At 38.1% G+C, this 20,469-nt stretch overlaps 1 protein-coding gene across 2 annotated transcripts in view; it reads left to right on the plus strand.

Moving 5' to 3' along the window:
• TRPC6 (transient receptor potential cation channel subfamily C member 6) overlaps positions 1–20,469 on the plus strand; it is a 158,259-nt gene that overhangs the window by 116,497 nt on the left and 21,293 nt on the right. For both annotated transcript variants that reach the window (XM_061440136.1, XM_061440137.1), the window contains exons 4-6: positions 4,129–4,293; positions 13,174–13,390; positions 19,877–20,110. In XM_061440136.1, coding sequence (XP_061296120.1) covers positions 4,129–4,293; positions 13,174–13,390; positions 19,877–20,110 — 616 coding nt within the window. The remainder of the gene's footprint in view (positions 1–4,128; positions 4,294–13,173; positions 13,391–19,876; positions 20,111–20,469) is intronic.

The following is a 20,469-nucleotide window of genomic DNA, read 5'->3' on the forward strand; positions in this document are numbered from 1 at the left end:
ATATTGGTTTTGCCATATATTGACATGAATCCACCTTGGGTGTACATGTGTTCCCCATCCTGAACCCCCCTACCTCCTCCCTCCCCATCCCATCCCTCTGGGTCATCCCAGTGCACCAGCCCCAAGCACCCTGTATCATGCATCAAACCTGGACTGGTGATCCATTTCATATATAATACATGTTTCAATGCCATTGTCCCAAACCATCCCACCCTTGCCCTCTCCCACAGAGTCCAAAAGGCTGTTCTATACATCTGTGTCTCTTCTGCTATATTACATATAGGGTCATCATTACCATCTTTCTAAATTCCATATATATGCGTTAGTATATTGTATTGGTGTTTTTCTTTCTGGCTTACTTCACTCTGTATAATAGGCTCCAGTTTCATCCACCTCACTAGAACTGATTCAAATGTATTCTTTTTAATGGCTGAGTAATACTCCATTCTGTATATGTACCACAGCTTTCTTATCCTTTCATCTGCTGATGGGCATCTAGGTTGTTTCCATGTCCTGGCTATTATAAACAGTGCTGCGATGAACATTGGGGTATATGTGTCTCTTTCAATTCTGGTTTCCTCAGTGTGTATGCCCAGCAGTGGGATTGCTGGGTCATATGGCAGTTCTATTTCCAGTTTTTTAAGGAATCTCCACACTGTTCTCCATAGTGGCTGTACTAGTTTGCATTCCCACCAACAGTGTAAGAGGGTTCCCTTTTCTCCACACCCTCTCCAGCAGTTATTGCTTGTAGACTTTGGATAGCAGCCATTCTGACTGGCATGAAATGGTACCTCATTGTGGTTTTGATTTGCATTTCTCTGATAATGAGTGATGTTGAACATCTTTTTATGTATTTATTAGCCATCTGTATGTCTTCTTTGGAGAAATGTCTGTTTAGTTCTTAGGCCCACTTTTTGATTGGGTTGTTTATTTTTCTGGAATTGAGCTGTAGGAGTTGTTTGTATATTTTTGAGATTAATTGTCAGTTGCTTTGTTTGCTATTATTTTCTCCCGTTCTGAAGGCTGTCTTTTCACCCTGCTTATAGTTTCCTTTGTTGTGCAGAAGCTTTTAAGTTTAATTAGGTCCCATTTGTTTATTTTTGCTTTTACTTCCAATATTCTGGGAGGTGGGTCATAGAGGATCCTGCTGTGATTTATGTCAGAGAGCATTTTGCCTGTTTTTCTCTAGAAGTTTTATAGTTTCTGGTTTTATGTTTAGATCTTTAATCCATTTTGAGTTTATTTTTGTGTATGGTGTTAGTGTTCTAGTTTCATTCTTTTACAAGTGGTTGACCATTTGTTAAAGAGATTGTCTTTTCTCCATTGTATATTCTTGTCTCCTTTGTCAAAGATAAGGTGTCCATATGTGCATGGATTTATCTCTGGGCTTTCTATTTTGTTCCATTGATCTATATTTCTGTCTTTCTGCCAGTACCACACTGTCTTGACGACAGTGGCTTTGTAGTAGAGACTGAAGTCAGGGAGGTTGATTCTTCCAGTTCCAGTTCTTTCTCAAGATTGCTTTGGCTATTTGAGTTTTTTTTTTGTATTTCCATACAAATTGTGAAATTATTTGTTCTAGTTCTCTGAAAAATACCATTGATAGTTTGATAGGGATTGCATTAAATCTATAGATTGCTTTGGATAGTATACTCATTTTCACTATATTGATTCTTCCGAACCATGAAAACGGTATATTTCTCTATCTATTTGTGTCCTCTTTGATTTCTTTCACCAGTGTTTTATAGTTTTCTATATATAGGTCTTTTGTTTCTTTAGGTAGGTATATCCCTAAGTATTTTATTCTTTTCATTGCAATGGTGAATGGAGTTGTTTCCTTAATTTCTCTTTCTGTTTTCTCATTGTTAGTGTATAGGAATGTAAAGGATTTCTGTGTGTTGATTTTATATCCTGCAACTTTACTATATTCATTGATTAGCTCTAGTAATTTTCTGGTGGAGTCATTAGGGTTTTCTATGTAGAGGATCATGTCATTTGCAAACAGTGAGAGTTTTACTTCTTGTTTTCCAGTCTGGATTCCTTTTATTTCTTTTTCTGCTCTGATTGCTGTGGCCAAAACTTCCAAAACTATGTTGAATAGTAGTGGTGAGAGTGGGCACCCTTGTCTTGTTCCTGACTTTAGGGGAAATGCTTTCAATTTTTCACCATTGAGGATAATGTTTGCGGTGGGTTTGTCATATATAGCTTTTATTATGTTGAGGTATGTTCCTTCTATGCCTGCTTTCTGGAGGGTTTTTATCATAAATGGATGTTGAATTTTGTCAAAGGCTTTCTCTGCATCTATTGAGATAATCATATGGTTTTTATTTTTCAATTTGTTAATGTGGTATATTACATTGATTGATTTGTGAATATTGAAGAATCCTTGTATCCCTGGGATAAAGTCCACTTGGTCATGATGTTTGATCTTTTTAATATGTTGTTGGATTCTGTTTGCTAGAATTTTGTTAAGGATTTTTTCATCTATGTTCATCAGTGATAATGGCCTGGGTTTTCTATTTTTGTGGCATCTTTGTCAGGTTTTGGTATTAGGGTGATGGTGGCCTCACAGAATGAGTTTAGAAGTTTACCTTCCTCTGCAATTTTCTGGAAGAGTTTGAGTAGGATAGGTGTTAGCTCTTCTCTAAATTTTTGATATAATTCAGCTGTGAAGCTGTCTGGTCCTGGGCTTTTGTTTGCTGGAAGATTTCTGATTACAGCTTCAATTTCCATGCTTGTGATGGGTCTGTTAAGATTTTCTATTTCTTCCTGGTTCAGTTTTGGAAAGTTGTACTTTTCTGAGAATTTGTCCATTTCTTCCAAGTTGTCCCTTTTATTGGCATATAGTTGCTGATAGCAGTCTCTTATGATCCTTTGTATTTCTGTGTTGTCTGTTGTGATCTCTCCATTTTCATTTCTATTTTTGTTGATTTGATTTTTCTCCCTTTGTATTTAAAAAACCAGTTTTTAAAGGTGGATTTTATAATAAAAGTAATACAGACTTATGATTGGCTTTCAAACAGTATAGACATAACCCCTTTCTGTCTTCCTATTTCTTAATGCAGAATAGTCAGTATTCTATTTTTCTCCATACATTTATCTTGGACATCTTCATATATTAGCATGTTAACATCCACTCAACCTTTTCAAAGCCTACATATCATTATGCTGATTTATATAATTATGTTCATTTAATCCATTTACTGTTTAAGGGTGTCTATTATTTTCTTAAGTTTCTGTTATTTCAAAACATTTGATAAATTTCCCTCAAAAAAGGTACACGTCAACAGTGTATAAACGGGCTTATTTCTTCCACTCATGTATCATTAAACCTTACCATTCTACAAAGACAAACACTGTATCTTGATTTAATTGTCTTTGACTGTTAACCATCCTTAGGAAACATTTTTAGTTCCTTTATATAATCTGTCCTTTGTCTAACCTTTTAATATTCTTCAGCAATTGTTATTTTGGATTGTTGCTTTTTGTATATTAAATGATGCTCTCTGTCATATATAGCATTCATCTGTAAAAATTAAATATATGAGAACAAAAATATTCTGAAAAGTAAAAATTATGAAATTTAGTTATATAATTTTCTTATTTGAAAGAGTTTATGGCACAGGAATATATCAATGGAATAGAATAGGCAGTCCATGAAAAGATCATATGCAAATGGGAATCTAGTATAAAATACATTTAGCCCTTTAGGTCAGGGCAGAAAAGGTGGTATACTTTTTTTTTTAAAAAGTATTTAGACATCCAAATTAGCAGGATCTTTATATCATTCCTTCTAGATGGAAAAAGTGCATAATCATAAAAGTCCTTTTATAAAATATTGATGAAGCTTTTTATAACAGTAAATTTTCAAAATTCGTCTATGCTTTGAAAGTCCATTAGTCCTAAAGGAAAAGTTTGGTAAATTTGAATCCTTGAATTTACATAAACTGCATTACAGCCTCCTGCCACATTGCTTGATACCTGTCCCCTACAAATTTTACATTTGTTCTTTAATTCTAACAATATTTTTTATGAGAAAGGATAGAACTTAATATTAGAACACAAGAAAAAGCTTATGCTGAATCCTTCTTTAATCAAGCTGTTAAATGTTTTGTTACCCCCTGCTAGTTTGTAGCCCATCCAAACTGCCAACAGCAGCTCCTGTCCATATGGTATGAGAACCTTTCCGGGCTGCGGCAGCAGACCATGGCGGTCAAGTTCCTTGTGGTCCTCGCCGTTGCCGTGGGACTGCCCTTCCTGGCTCTCGTTTACTGGTTCGCTCCGTGCAGCAAGGTACGTCTGTGAAGCCTGGACCTCTGTCAGCCCGTCAAAGTCTGTCTGTTTTATTTATCAGACCCAGTTAAGCAGGGAAAATTCTATTTCTCAAACAAAAATGTCAGGAAGTCAGAATTGGGTTCACATTATAAAAATAATATATTTGCTATAAGAAATTTTTAAAAAGCAATGGAAAGAAAAAATTCACCTGTAATATCACTGTTAGTAATATGTGAAACAAAACATCAGTTAGATTATTCCTATTTGTCTTCTCTCTAGTCATGCCTGTGCATATATTTCTACATTTTTAATGAAGCATGCATTGAGCAGAATTTCAAATAACATCCTAAAAATGCTTCCTTTTGTTTTTCCCCCTGCTGGCAAAATTTGAGATGAAAGTTTCTGTTTATCATTTATTTTAGCTAATAAATCTTAATTTATTAGCTAAAATAAACATCTTGCCATTGTTTTTTTAATTTTATTTATTGCCAACATTTTTAAAAATTATTATTTAGTCACATATTTGGTGCTTTAACCTTATAGGAATGTTTCTAAGTGGCTTATAGTAAGAAGCCGATGCAAAGCCTTTTTCACACAGTGGGAGCTTCATCATTACTTCCAGTGATGAAGATAGGAACTGCTAGAAACTGAGCATTTTCTCCTGAGGGTAAAATCTATCATCATAAATGTTTTCCCCATAAAGGCCAAAAATTGATTCATAAATAAAATATAAAGGAGGAAAATAAAATGAAAATAGTGATATTTACTAGAATTAGAATTTATAGCATGGATTTTTTTCTAGAAAGTTAAGCTTTTCCTTTTTTCATAGGAATGACAGATTTCATTTTGAAAAAACTAATTAATCCTCCTTACTAGAACACAGGCCACATCTATGTATGTGGTCTCTATTCTGCTTCAACATACATTTCTGGGTTCTTCAGAGATTTAAACTGAATTATGTTTCTTATTACTCTGTGATCAAACTGTAATATATTTTCTAAAGTGAATAATTGCCCCTCTCCATAATGGGCTCAAAAACATAATGCCTTTCAGAGGGTTTGGTCTTTGACAGACTATTTTTGGCAGTCCTTAGAGTTTCACATTTCTTAATTTTTGATTAAATCCTAATCAACCTGATTTCCTTCACTATTTCTTCTTCCATAACTGTGTTTCTTTCTGCCATCTGTTTTTCATCCTCATTTAGATCATCAAGGCAAATAATCAAATTAAAAGGACACTGTCAATGTATTTTTCTCTCATATCTAAAATCTATTTTACTGACTCTTATTTAGGGTTTGAAGCATGATTATAAAATATATCTTATATTTTCCCTTTAGTGATACAGATATAAATATTACAGCTTAGAAAAAATTTTTTTGTAATAATGGAAAATTACTCAGGCTATATTAATACTTTTATTTAAAATACTGTTTTAAATACTTAAAAATTCAAAAACATCCATGAAAATTATACCAGATCAAATTTCAGGCCTATGCACCTTGACAGAGTCCCTGTTTCTGTTTAGAGCTTGGTTTTCATTCCTCAAGTCTGCTCTTTAAGAAATTCTTTTTTGTCCTTACTTGTTCTCTTTTTTCTACCATAATCCAAATATGTTTTATGCTCATGATAGTAAAAATAGGTCATGCTGTGATTTCAAATCATTTTGGCTTCAGCTAGTACTAGCTTCAACCTTTTCTATTTACTATTGGTATTTAATAGCTATTTGATCATAAATACATACTTAAAAAGAATATGATGTAATATTTAAAGTTCTTCCTTTCAGTCATTTTTCAGGTACATCAGTTTTTTTTTTTTTCTTTTGTGTAGCAGAGTTTTATTAAAATGCAAAGGGACAGCGAAAGCTACTGACACAGACATCAGAAGGGGGATGGAGAATGCCCCCCTCGCTAGTGTTAGCAAGGGGGTTATATACTTTTTAAATTAGTTATTACAATAAATCAAAAGAATGTCTCAAGGTTGTAAAAGTCTTACTAGACCCACTCCCACAATTTACATTTTAGGATGACAGGATTAGAACTTAACAGTAGAAAGACCCTACCAGACCCACTCCCATAATATACATTCTAAGATATCAGGATTAGTCAGAAGGTTTTCAGGAAGCAAAAACTGTCCTCAAGCAGGCTACATTGTTGTTATATAATCCCCAGTACAGAGTTTAAACTGAATTGTTTTTTTGTGTAATCATCAGTTCTGGGCTTAAAAAAAAAAAAAAGTTTTATGTGACGAAGACTAAGGAATGTAGAGAGAGGAAAAAAAAAAAAAAAGTTTGTCCTTTCCTCCTCCTTGAGAATTCCAGACTCCTATCTCTTCCTCAAAAATCCCAGACCCCTCTCTCCTTGGGGACCCTGAACTTCTTATTAACCTGCCTAGGAATTCACTCTCTCATCGCCCCCTTTTCTTTTAGGAGAATTATATTGCCAAGGGAAAGGGGCATCATTTTCTTTACATAACTACTTCCTGCTGTTGAGGCAGCATATTCTCCTAACCCTCAAATGGAGGGTCTCTGATCCAGGGGCCCCAAGTAATAGTTGGAGGAGGCTGTGGTACTCCTAGGAGCTTGAACAACCTTTTGTAACCTAAAAGCTTTCAGACGGCAAGAAACAAATCCAGTTACACAGTTACAGATGTGAAGCAAACAGCAAAAACAGAACAATTAGAATTATTACGATTAAGATAGTTTTCCACCATGGGGAGCTAGCTAGTTAACGTTTCCCAGAGTGAGGTGACTGTGGCTTTAGGAGTATCCATAGCCTGATTCATTTTGTTCACGTGTTTAGTAAAGTGAGTAACATTAGTACTCATATCTGGTATATATGTACAACAGTGGATATTAATAATATCCAATGTGTGGCTGTTAGAATATCTAAGGCCAATCTGTTTTGTAAAACCATCTTTCTAATTTGTATTTGTTCAGCTTTAAGGACTGAAAGAGCATCAACTTGTAGCATAACATCTGATCTGTAGTTCCCAAAAAGGGAATGAATATTGTAGCCAGATAATCATACCAGTGAAATACAGACCTTGCCCAACAAGTTTCTCCCCCTGCCGCAACCCGTGTGGTTTTTTATTAATTTAATTAATTTATTTTTTATTGAAGGATAATTGCTTTACAGAATTTTGCTGTTTTCTGTCAAACCTCAACATGAATCAGCCATAGGTATACAAATATCCCCTCCCTTTTGAAACTCCATCAGTTTTTCACTTGGTCAATTATTCTTTAGTTATTTTTTTTAGAAATTTGTTTACATCACAGAATATATAGATGACAAATTTTACTGTGAGTAACTCATAGTAAACTCAAAGGAGTAACTTTGGTTCCTAAAGTCCACCAAATCTCCCAGCATCTCTATAGGGAAACTCAACTCTCAATGATTTGTGATAATAAATGGAAAATATGAATATCCACACACGTCACTATAGTTTCCTATAAGCCAACTTTTTATGTGTTTTCTTGTTTTATTTTTTCTTTAAACTACAACCTTTAATGAGCAACAAAAATGCTTGGTTTGATTCTCCTGTTTGCCCTCTGGATAGAATGAAGGGGTCGATTGCAGAGGGCCAGGAACCCCCTGAAGAGCGAGAGTGAGCCTGCTCAGGAGGGAGGTGCAGCTCATCGCCCTGGATGGCTAAATACTGGCTTGAGATGTGTTCAGACAGCTGGATGCAAGCTCCAGGCCTCTCAGACTTGAGGTCCACTCTAACGTGGGTGGCTCTCTTCTCACTCTGTTTTACGTCCCTAGCCTTTTCTCTTCTCCTCCTGTTTTAGTTTGTGCTTTCTTGAGTTTTTGTTATTTTGTGTTTTGAAGGCTGCCTCTGATTCTCCCCTGAACAAGGCAGGGAGTAAATAAGTTTTTCATAGATTTCACTACTAATAGTCAATGCCCCAATCCCAGTTTCCACAACAGTCAAATAAATTGAGAACTTTAAAAACGATCATTTAATATTTATAACAATAGATTTTTTTTCACCAGAAAGATATTGAACCTTGAAGTAAATGATTAAATAAAGCTCATGCTGCTGCTGCTGCTAAGTTGCTTCAGTCGTGTCCGACTCTGTGTGACCCCATAGAAGGCAGCCCACCAGACCCCCCGGTCCCCGGGATTCTCTAGGGAAGAACACTGGAGTGGGTTGCCATTTCTTTCTCCTAAATAAAGCTCATACACAAGATCCATAGAACTCTCATATAAAGTTAAAACAAATGGGAGAGAAAATAGGACTGATTTCCTTTTTCCTATTGTCCTTAGCCATGTTTTTCTTTAAATATGGACTGTTAAAAACTGAACATTAATGCAACTTTAATTTCTTTTCCATAGTGTACCATATATGCAATTTAAGTTACATTGTTATATATATAATTTGCTGTGACTTGGCTATTTAATCATGTATTATATAAAGTTTAATCATGTGTATGAGCTTTATTTGATTAAACTTTATATAGATCAGATCAGATCAGTTGCTCAGTTGTGTCCGACTCTTTGTGACCCCATGAATAGCAGCACACCAGGCCTCCCTGTCCATCACCAACTCCCAGAGTTTACTCAGACTCACATCCATCGAGTCAGTGATGCCATCCAGCCATCTCATCCTCTGTCGTCCCCTTCTCCTCCTGCCCCCAATCCCTCCCAGCATCAGTCTTTTCCAATGAGTCAACTCTTCGCATGAGGTGGCCAAAGTACTAGAGTTTCAGCTTTAGCATCATTCCTTCCAAAGAAATCCCAGGGTTGATCTCCTTCAGAATGGACTGGTTGGATCTCCTTGCAGTCCAAGGGACTCTCAAGAGTCTTCTTCAACACCACAGTTCAAAAGCATCAATTCTTCGGCGCTCAGCCTTCTTCACAGTCCAACTCTCACATCCATACATGACCACAGGAAAAACCATAGCCTTGACTAGACGGACCTTTGTTGGCAAAGTCATGTCTCTGCTTTTGAATATGGTATCTAGGTTGGTCATAACTTTCCTTCCAAGGAGTAAGCATCTGTTAATTTCATGGCTGCAGTCACCATCTGCAGTGATTTTGGAGCCCAGAAAAATAAAGTCTGACACTGTTTCCACTGTTTCCCCATCTATTTCCCATGAAGTGGTGGGACCGGATGCCATGATCTTCGTTTTCTGAATGTTGAACTTTAAGCCAACTTTTTCACTCTCCACTTTCACTTTCATCAAGAGGCTTTTTAGTTCCTCTTCACTTTCTGCCATAAGAGTGGTGTCATCTGTATATCTGAGGTTATTGATATTTCTCCCGGCAATCTTGATTCCAGCTTGTGCTTCTTCCAGTCCAGCATTTCTCATGATGTACTCTGCATAGAAGTTAAATAAACAAGGTGACAATATACGGCCTTGACGTACTCCTTTTCCTATTTGGAACCAGTCTGTTGTTCCATGTCCAGTTCTAACTGTTGCTTCCTGATCTGCATACAAATTTCTCAAGAAGCAGATCAGGTGGTCTGGTATTCCCATCTCTTTCAGAATTTCCCACAGTTTATTGTGATCCACACAGTCAAAGGCTTTGGCATAGTCAATAAAGCAGAAATAGATGTTTTTCTAGGTGATAGAATTCCAGTTGAGCTATGCCAAATCCTAAAAGATGATGCTGTGAAAGTGCTACACTCAATATGCCAGTAAATTTGGAAAACTCAGCAGTGGCCACAGGACTGGAAAAGGTCACTTTTCATTCCAATCCCAAAGAAAGGCAATGCCAAAGAATGCTCAGACTACCGCACAATTGCACTCATCTCACACGCTAGTAAAGTAATGCTCAAAATTCTCCAAGCCAGGCTTCAGCAATATGCGAACCGTGAACTTCCTGATGTTCAAGCTGGTTTTAGACAAGGAAGAGGAACCAGAGATCAAATTGCCGACATCCACTGGATCATGGAAAAACTTTATATAATACATGATTAAATAGCCAAGTCACGATAAATTGTATATATAACAATGCCAAATTTAAATTGTATATGTGGTACACTATGGAAAAGAAATTAAAGTTGCATTAATGTTCAGTTTTTAACAGTCCATATTTAAAGAAAAACATCGATAAGGACAATAGGCAAAAGGAAATCAGTCCTATTTTCTCTCCCATTTGTTTTAACTTTATATGAGAGTTCTATTTAAACAGGGTCTTAAAAAGAAACACAAAAAAATACTCTGATTCAAGCTAAGGAATATTTACTTAGGGAAGTATGCTTTTCAGACATGATTTTTATAGCAACTTTTTACAAATTAATTTTGAATTGGCTCTGCAATAGATCTAATTGTATGGATCCATTGACTTAAAACTAGATTGATCTATTGATCTAGATAAACATACACATACACACACACACACATGCACACACACATACACAGCATGACATTCTGCCTGGCCTAAGTGAGAGAGAGAAAACAAATATCGTACATTAACACATAAAAATAGAATCTGGAAAAAACGGTACTGATGAACCTATTTACAGGGCAGGAACAGAGACGCAGATGTAGAGAGTGGACATGTGGACATGGAAGAGGAAGGGGAGGGCGGCACAGACTGGGAGAGCAGCACTGACATGTATGCCCTCCCATGGATGAAATAGATAGCCAGTAGGAAGCTTTTGATGGCACAAGGAGCTCAGCTCGGTGCTCTGTGACGAATCACAGGGGTGGGATGGTGCGAGAGGGAGGCTCAAGAAGAATGAAAAATGTATATACATATACCTGATTCACTTTGTTGTATAGCAGAAACTAACACAACATTGTAAAGCAATTATACTCCTATAAAAATTTTTTTTAAAAATGATTCTAATTAAGAGAGAAAGGACTAAGCTATGTGACTCATCATTCTAGCTCTAACTTTTATGATTTTGAAAACCATATAGACTGATAAAGTTTGTAGGAGCAGAGAATATTGATTGGATTTCTTCCATTATAGCATTTCTTTGTTAAAAACCTTAGAACCTTTTTTTTCCCCTAAAAATTTACATGTATATGTACTTCCATGAGAAAATAAGAAATTGTTTTGAAAACCAAATATAAACATTAACTCTTAAAACAAATATGCTGTGCTTAGTTGCTTAGTAGTATCTGACTCTTTGCGACCCCATGGACTGTAGCCCAACAGGATCCTCCGTCCCTGGGGATTCTCCAGGCAGGAATACTGGAGTGGGTAGCCTATCCCTTCTCCAGGGGAACTTTCTAACCCAGGAATTGAACCAGGGTCTCCTGCAGTGAAGGCAGATTCTTTACCAGCTGAGCAACCCGAGAAGCCCCAAGTATACCTGAGTTCAAATTCCAGCTCTACCACTTAAGGAGCTAGTTTCTGGACCTTTCTTCCTCTTTTCCTTCATCTGTAAAATGGGCATTTCAGCAGCATATACCCCTTTGTATTGTTGTAACAGTTACATGTAATTAATAGAGTAAAGCACTTAAAACAGTACTTAGCACATAAAAGTACTGGATAAGTGGTGGTATTATTATTAATTTCTGTATTTTATTTCTATATTTTTCTGTAATAATCAGTTAATTTAAAAAGCTGTTAAAAGCTATGAGCCCTCTCCTACAAAAAAATATCCTTACATGCGTGTGCTGAGTTTTGTTTACCATTCCAGGGGTGCACAGAGCCCCTGAGACACATCTTGGGCACACACCACACCTCTGCTCTGACTAGGATGCGTGCATCTCAGATGGGAATGATTCCTGCACTATTGATGTGCAGGAGCTTTATGGTCTCCATATTTTATATGAAGACTCTGATTTTCACATAATTTAGGAAGTTCACTCATTGCTAATTAGGGAATGAAACTGGAACCTGAACCTAAAATGTTGGACTTTCAATGCAGTGTCATTCCAGGACGTTGGTTCAGTGCATGGCGGGACCTGCCCTGCTGTCCTGCCCTTGGCTGGGCGTCCTTTTCTTGGTACTCCTGACTTCTGCTCCACACAGCATCTCCAACATACAATATCACCTGAAGCTTGACCTGCACCCACAGCAGTTCAGTTCAGTCACTCAGTCATGTCCGGTTCTTTGCAACCCCAAGAACTGCAGCACACCAGGCCTCCCTGTCCATCACCAACTCCTGGAGTTTACTCAAACTCATGTCCATTAGTCGGTGATGCCATCCAACCATCTCATCCTCTGTTGTCCCCTTCTCCTCCCACCTTCTATCTTTTCCAGCATCAGGGTCTGTTCTAATGAGTCAGTTCTTCGCACCCACATCAGTGAAATACATGTGTGGACAGTGCTAGTGCTAAGTCACTTCAGTTGTGTCTGACTCTTTGTGATCCTATTGGCTGTAGCCTGCCAGGCTCCTCTGTCCCTCTGTGCATGGGATTCTCCAGGCAAGAATACTGGAGCGGGTTGCCATTTCTTTCTCCAGGGGATCTTCCTGACCCAGAGGTTGAACCCACGTCTCCTGTGTCTCCTGCATTGGCAGGCAGGTTCTTTACCACTAATGCCACCTGGGAAGCCCAGAAGGCAAATGTCAACGAAGGGTGTATACATGGCAAAGTAGATTCAGTTTAATATTTTCACTGCTGCTTCCTCAAAACTTCATGCCCACTAAATTAGTTTGTTTTTCATGAATAATTGTGATACTCTGCTCTGCCTTTTGTTATTATACTAATAAAATATTTTGTCAGTATCACATATATTTTAAGAACTTAAATATTATTTTATAGAAGTGAATTTATTTAACTATCAATCCCAAATATCAGCATATATAGATGAGCAATGAGACAAAATTTTATATTAGCATAAAGGATTATTTTTTATTATCAGTTATAAATGTACATAATTATCTTAGAAGAACATTGGACTGCACAGATGTTTGTTCTTGTGTATAGACATGTGTGTTTTGCAAAATGCACACAACAAAGCTAAGACTTTCTTTTGGTGTGTTTTGTGGCAGATGGGAAAGATAATGCGTGGACCATTCATGAAGTTTGTGGCACACGCTGCCTCCTTCACCATTTTTCTGGGACTGCTAGTCATGAATGCAGCTGACAGATTCGAAGGCACCAAAATCCTTCCTAATGAAACCAGCACAGATCATGCAAAACAGCTGTTCAGGATGAAAACATCCTGCTTCTCATGGATGGAGATGCTCATTATTTCCTGGGTAATAGGTAAAGACTGACTTTCTCTCATCATTTATTTTTGCAGCCATAGCAATAGGACTGAATGACACCTGTTCTCTCACACGTCAGTTATATAAATGTATGCAGCATAATACAATGCTCTGCACAACATGATCTTGTGTTTTTAAAGTGCAGTTATCTAGGGTTCATTTTCAGTACCACAGTTCTCTCACATGCCACATGCTTTTTAGATTTCCAAGAAAAACCCAGGAAGAAAATGAACAGGATAGTATGAATCAAACCTTTCCAGTGATGAAAAACTGCCATTCATATTTTGGGACAGCTGTGACTTCAAGCTTAAAAATAACCATATGATTTTATGTTGCAATTTAATAGGAACAGAAGGTCCTAGCCACTCACACCTATTGAACATTTGTTATGTACTAAGAACTGTTCAGATCATTTTACATCCATAACATTACCCACTGTCTTTGTGCTTTAGTGGTCTACTCTATCGTATAATAATAATGTCTACATTATGGCTTTAGGTCTCCCAGAAGGAAAGTGAAACAGAGAGAATGCAGTCTCAATTACTAGGCTGTCTTTAGAATCAGTCATCCATATTGCTTGACATTAAATATAATGCAAATAAAAGATATTTCAATTGGATATTTATAAATGAATAGACTCAGTAGCTATTACCTATTGAGGTTAATAATGTGAATAAAATGTAGTCCTTATAGTCAAGGAAGTTAAGTCTGCTGGAGGGGGGCAGGCAGGTCAACAAGTAAATCAACAAAGAAAACTATGTAACAAATAATATTACTGAGGAGCTATTAGAGGGTTATGAACATATACAGATTGGGCACCTAAATCTGAGTGGGTGGGATGTGGAAGGGGCAGAGAAGGTCTCCCTAGACAATACATTCAACCTGAGATTTTGAAGATAAGGTCATGTTAATCGTACTGACTGTTTATGGGGAGGTAAGGACGGACTGATGTTGAGGCTGAAACTCCAGTATTTTGGCCACCTGGTGGGGAGAGCTGACTCATTTGAAAAGACCCTGATGCTGGGAAAGATTGAGGGCAGGAGGAGAAGGGGACAACATAGGATGAGATGGTTGGATGGCATCACCGACTCATGGACATGGGTTTGGGTGGACTCCGGGAGTTGGTGATGGACAGGGAGGCCTGGCGTCCTGCGGTTCATGGGGTCGCAAAGAGTCAGACATGACTGAGCGACTGAACTGAACTGAAGGACGCTACAAGGCATGGATCAAAAAGCTGAAGGCAAAGATGTGGAACTAGGTCCACACTTGGCTCCTCATTTGCCAAGTCATGTGTTAGGCTCAGCTATAACGCAGGCTCATTTATGGATGTGATTGATGGGAGAGAGGGGAGGAGACATGGTCAGAGGATGATTTTCAGCTATTGGTGCTGTGATTCCTCACCTTTTATAAAACACAGCTGGCTATGAGGTAGAGGGTGGCTTTGAGGAGGGGGTTCGGGAGGCTGAGAGACAACTGAAGTGATCCATGTGTGGAATGTGGGGCCAGAAAGGGAGTGAGGAAAGGACTTGTGAGCTTTGTAAAAGATACTTTTCAAAAAACCTGGTAATGTATTGCACGTGGACAGGGAGAGCTGTGGATTCTGCCTTGGGTTAAGGTGCTGACTGCAAGTCTCTAAGAGGAAGAATACAGAGGGAAGATAAGGATTGAGACCAGGAGAATGAAAAGCTGGTAAGGAAGTTTGCTTGAGATTGACTTTGAAGTGCCCATGGGATTTTCAGGTGAAGACGTCTATTAAGTAATAGGAAATGCAACCCCAGAGAGAAGCCAGGCTGTGGACAAAGTTTCAGCTATCTCCATAAGGTCCTGACTATGCAGGAAGTCCTGCAGGGTAGATATGTGGAGAAGGATGTGAGAAGAGAGCTCAAGGAATCTTTATCCAAAACCGTTGGCAGTCCGTAAGCTTGGTTCTCCCCTGGTGATCTGGAGAAGCATCTGTAGTCAGTTTTATGTTACTTCTGTGGCAAGGGATATCTTCTAGGCTTCCTCATTCTGGGGCTGATCGGATAATCAATTGAAATGTTATAAAGCACTATACAAATTACCTTATGAGCATTTTAAATGCATATGAGGTAATTCAACAGCATTGAGAGTTATTCAAAACTTCTGAATCACTTCATTTCCTGGTTATGTTCCAAGGAGAAATATAGTGTCTTAACATGTGAATTGCATCACTAAGGTAAACCTTTGATAAAGAAGAGTTTGATTGTCCACTTTTTCTTTTCTAATTGGTTTGTCTTATGCTATAAAGCTCTAAGAAATATATTACATCTCACTTTGAATATTTGATTTAAAATAAGAATGATCATTTGGACATTGCCTTTATCTCAAGCTAAATATGCCTATATGCCGTCATGTTTTGTGCGTGTTAGTATGTGTAACATACATAATATAGTACTTGGCACATTAGAAATGTTTAATAAATTTCAGATGGCTATGATTATTATTAAACTCTTCATTAAGAGTTCATATGTTTTATATGGAAGTGATATTTCCTACTGAAAAGATATTAATCAAGATATGACTCTTTCAAGGTTAAACTTTGAAAGCATTTAATTTTATGTAAGGGGATTAGATATAATGAATGTTCATTTTATTCTTGTTCTTATTTTAAACTTTCTGTTTTGTATTGGGGCATAGCCAGTTAACAAGGTTGTGATAGTTTCAGGTAAACAGTAAAAGAACTCATCCATACATACACGTGCATCCATGTTCATCTTATTCTTTATCAAACATAATTTACTCTTCTCATACTAATATTTTAATATAAGCATTAGAAGTTTTTCCTTTTTCACCTGGAAACCTAAACCAAGAATGTTAACTTTTAATTTTATGAATAAAAGCATTTTCCTTGGAACAACTGGCCCAATAACCTTTATATTTGAGATTTGGAGATGTTCTCAGTGTTCATTTACAGGTAAAACAATGAACAACTCAGAATGGACAACTGGTACTTTGTAGCATGTGTTAGACTCCTGGTTCAGTTTCTAACACTGATATTTATTTTTCTTCTTGAATTTTCTTGAAAGTGGTTGTACCTTCTGGAAATAATCATTAAGTGGCCTAAGTTACTTAGGTCTGATGCTAGCTGATTTGAAAGAAAAGACTGACATTACTGATCACAGAAAGCAAATTGATTTAATTTTAGTGAAAAGTTGAAAAGCTGAATGATGGACTCTGCATTCCAAGAGATCTTGACAAGACAGAATGGTGAGCTCAAAACAAAGAGAAATGAGAAGGGTAGCAGGAACACAGGGAGGGGGAGACGTGCTTGATGACACTTGACAGGAAAAGGTCTTAAGCAGCAGTTTTAGCCTAATGTCCAGTGTGAGCGCCGAGGAAGGAAATGCAATGCAGGACTGACTCTTCAACAGGAGGGAAGGACTGCAGGGAAGGGCTGTAATTAAGTCCCTGAGCCACACTCTGTCTAGACCACAGCTGCAGGCAATTGGCAAAATAGGGAGCATTCCAAGTGGAAAGCCGTCAGAAAAGTGAGTGGCTTCTCCACAGAAAAGCCCCTGTTGGGACTAGAGAAACTTACTCTGTAGGGTGGGAGGTAGGGCGGAACCTAGGGATTGTGAAGCCTGAAATTTAATTTTTTGGAGGGCCCCATTTAGAGAAAAAGAAGGCAAAATAGAGAAGGAAAAATGGAGGATCCTGGGCAAATAAGGCATCCTAGAATTCAAATTTCATTTAAATGGGAAATGGGAAACCCACCTCTGCTCTAGAAGAATAAATTTAATGAGGGCACAGGTGTTTTTGCTTTTTAAAAAATTTTATTTTAAGAAATGTAAAGGTGGAGGGAGCAGATTCATTCTTTTGAGGGCAGAATTAGTACTGACAGGTTCACAGTGAAGGGATACTTCCTGCAAAGTCAACAATGTCCAGATGAGCAGCCTTCAGTAGGAGTAATTCAGGACATATTCAAGCAGAGGCTCCACCCTGTGGAAGTTCTCTGCTTGTGGAGAAACTGGACTAGATGGAGGATTTTGAACTATGCTTGGCAACGCCTGGGGGTCCTCAGAAAACATAATATGGAAATTCTTCCTTCAAACAGAATGGTTTGCTGTATCTGTTTTATCTTTTAAGCTTTGGGAAGATATCATTTTTACCAAGAAGTGTACCCCTTAAAGAGAGAGAAGATGGAGGAGAAGTGGGAAGGAGAGAAGCTTTGAAAGCAACTAGACTATACGAATTGAAAACCCCCAGTAATCCGTTTTTCAGCTACTCCAAACTACCCTTGTTTCATAGTGAGGAAGCTGGTGGGAACCCAGGGACCACATCCACACACAGACGGCCCTCAGATTTTTTCACTCTTGCTCATACTTGTGTGTGTGTGTGCATGTGCATGAGTGGACACACGCAGTGTTTCCTATGTTATTAATAAGTCTGATCCACTAAAGTATATATGAATCCAATCCCAGCCTTCTCTAAATTTGGAATAATTTCAAAATAAGTAAGTCGTGTGATACATTGAATGCTGATTTTGAGAAAAGCACAGTTAAGCTGTTGGAAGGCGAGTCCCAGGTGGTGCTAGTAGTAAAGAACCTGCCTGCCAATGCAGGAGACACGGGAGACACAGGTTCGATCCCTGGGTTGGGGTGATCCCCTGGAGAAGGGCACGGCAACCCACTCCAGTATTCTTACCTGGAGAATCCCATGGACAGAGGAGCCTGGCAGGCTACAGTCAATGGGGTCGAAAAGAGTCAGATACAAGTGAAGTGACTTAGCATGCACGCACAAGCTGTTGGAAGGACACAGCATGGCTTTTTAAAACCCCTACAGGGCTTCACAATCATTCACATAGGTTCTGTGATAAAAGTTTATGACAAATAGGGGGATTTGGGGAAGGTGATTAGTCGCAGAAAGGGCGGAAGATTTATTTCAACTAGGGGACCCTGGAGACTTCTTGATGGAAGTAGACTTTGAGGAATTGTTGGTGTTTAGGTTGTGTTTCTCCAGATGGCTCTAGGAGGAGACAGGACATCAGAGATTAGGATGTCTTAAAGATAATAGGGGTAAAGTTACTTCTTTTTAATAAAGAAAGAAAATATATACCAGACATAGAAAATCTGAAATAGTAAATTCTCAATAAGTATTAGTTATGTTTTCAAGTGCCAGACACTGTGCTATGCATTTTCCATATGTTAAGTCTCATGACCATCCTATGAAGTAGGCACAAACTACTAGCATCCCCATTCTGCAAGCTGAATTTTAGAAAGTTTCAGTAAGTTGCCAAAGATTGCACAGCTAACAAATGGATGACTGTGATTGTTCAGGCACCCAGCGGTGTCTGACTCTTTGTGACCCCATGGACTGCAGCACGCCAGGCCTCCCTGTCCCTCACCATCTCCCAGAGTTTGCCCAAGTTTATGTTCGTTGCATTAGCGATGCCGTGGTGTCTGATTCCAAAACCTGTGCTCCTAAGTAATACACTAAGTTTTAGAGTGGATGGTGCAACATTATTAATAATTCCGCCATGAAGAAACTACTACTACTACTACTATGCTCCTGTAATTCCTTCTAGTCTTTTATAATGCTGTTTTAAACATAATATCATAGAATATATAAAATGTTTACTTGGCATGCTTGAATGTTTATGACATAAACATTTCCCATTGTGTATTAGTCTAGGTCCTCCAAGAAGCATATGCAAAGACAGAAATTAACATGCAACAATTTTATTAAGGGAAATTCTATGTGAGAGAAATGGGAGGGAGCTGAAGAAACCTTCAAGGGCTGTAAGACTGTGATGCAAGGTTGATGTTCAGGGCAGGAGAGAGGGAAGGAAGGTAGGACAGAAGCACCCTAGATATCCATTCTGTCTAAAGAAAGTTTGACAAGTCTGTCAAGAGATCCTTGAGCTGAGGTCAGCCATCAGAGGAGTCCCACGACTCTCAAGAAGGGGTGCCCTCAGTCACTGGTGAGGAGCAGCCCATGGGAAGCATGGCCTTAGGGCAAAAGTGTCTGTAGTCTTCAGAGTGCTGCAGCTTTGGCCCATGGCCAGTTGAATTTCTGTATTTGGAGGCCTGTGGGGCACATTCTTGTGGCCACTATTCCATGGTAATTAAAATATCATATGAAATGGCTACATAATAGTCTATTTGTGAAAGTCCCATGATTACTTCTATTTCGAGGATGTTAGTATCGCTGTTTTTACATATATTTTTTTTTATTACAAAGAATCCTATAATGAACATCTTATGTACAGAATTAATGGATCAAATCATGTTTGCTGCTTGAATGCCCTTAATGAACTTTGTCAAATTGCTTTATGATAATGCACTGATATTTTTGGACTATAGGATTTGTAGGGACAGAATAATTATGGCTGAATGGGTAAGATGAGGTCATATTTTGAAGGGTTTTGAATGTCAGCCTGAGACCTTTTAAATTTGTTTTGTTGAAAACTAAGGCTGGAATGAAATTGGATTTTAACCCCTATTTTAACCTCTTTCCCATGCAGGCATGATATGGGCTGAATGTAAAGAAATTTGGACTCAAGGCCCCAAGGAGTACTTGTTTGAGTTGTGGAATATGCTTGATTTTGGAATGTTGGCAATCTTTGCAGCATCATTCATTGCAAGATTCATGGCATTTTGGCATGCTTCCAAAGCCCAGAGCATCATTGATGCAAATGATACTTTAAAAGATTTAACAAAAGTCACACTGGGAGACAATGTGAAATACTACAATTTGGGTGAGTTTACAGTACCCAGTCAACATGTTTATAAAATGCAGAATTTATTATATCATTTGTATGCAGAATCTTTAAAAAAATGGTACAAATGAGCCTATTTACAAAACAGAAATAGACTCACAGATGTAGAAAACAAGCTTATGGTTACCAAGAGGGAAGGGAGGGGAGGGATAAACCCAAGAGAGAGATTGGAATTGACATATACACACTCAGATCAGATCAGATCAGTCGCTCAGTCGTGTCCGACTCTTTACAATCCCATGAATCGCACAAGCCAGGCCTCCCTGTCCGTCACCAACTCCCGGAGTTCACTCAGACTCATGTCCATCGAGTCAGTGCTGCCATCCAGCCATCTCATC

This window comes from Bos javanicus, chromosome 15 (genome assembly GCF_032452875.1).
Source record: "Bos javanicus breed banteng chromosome 15, ARS-OSU_banteng_1.0, whole genome shotgun sequence".
NCBI lineage: Eukaryota > Metazoa > Chordata > Mammalia > Artiodactyla > Bovidae > Bos > Bos javanicus.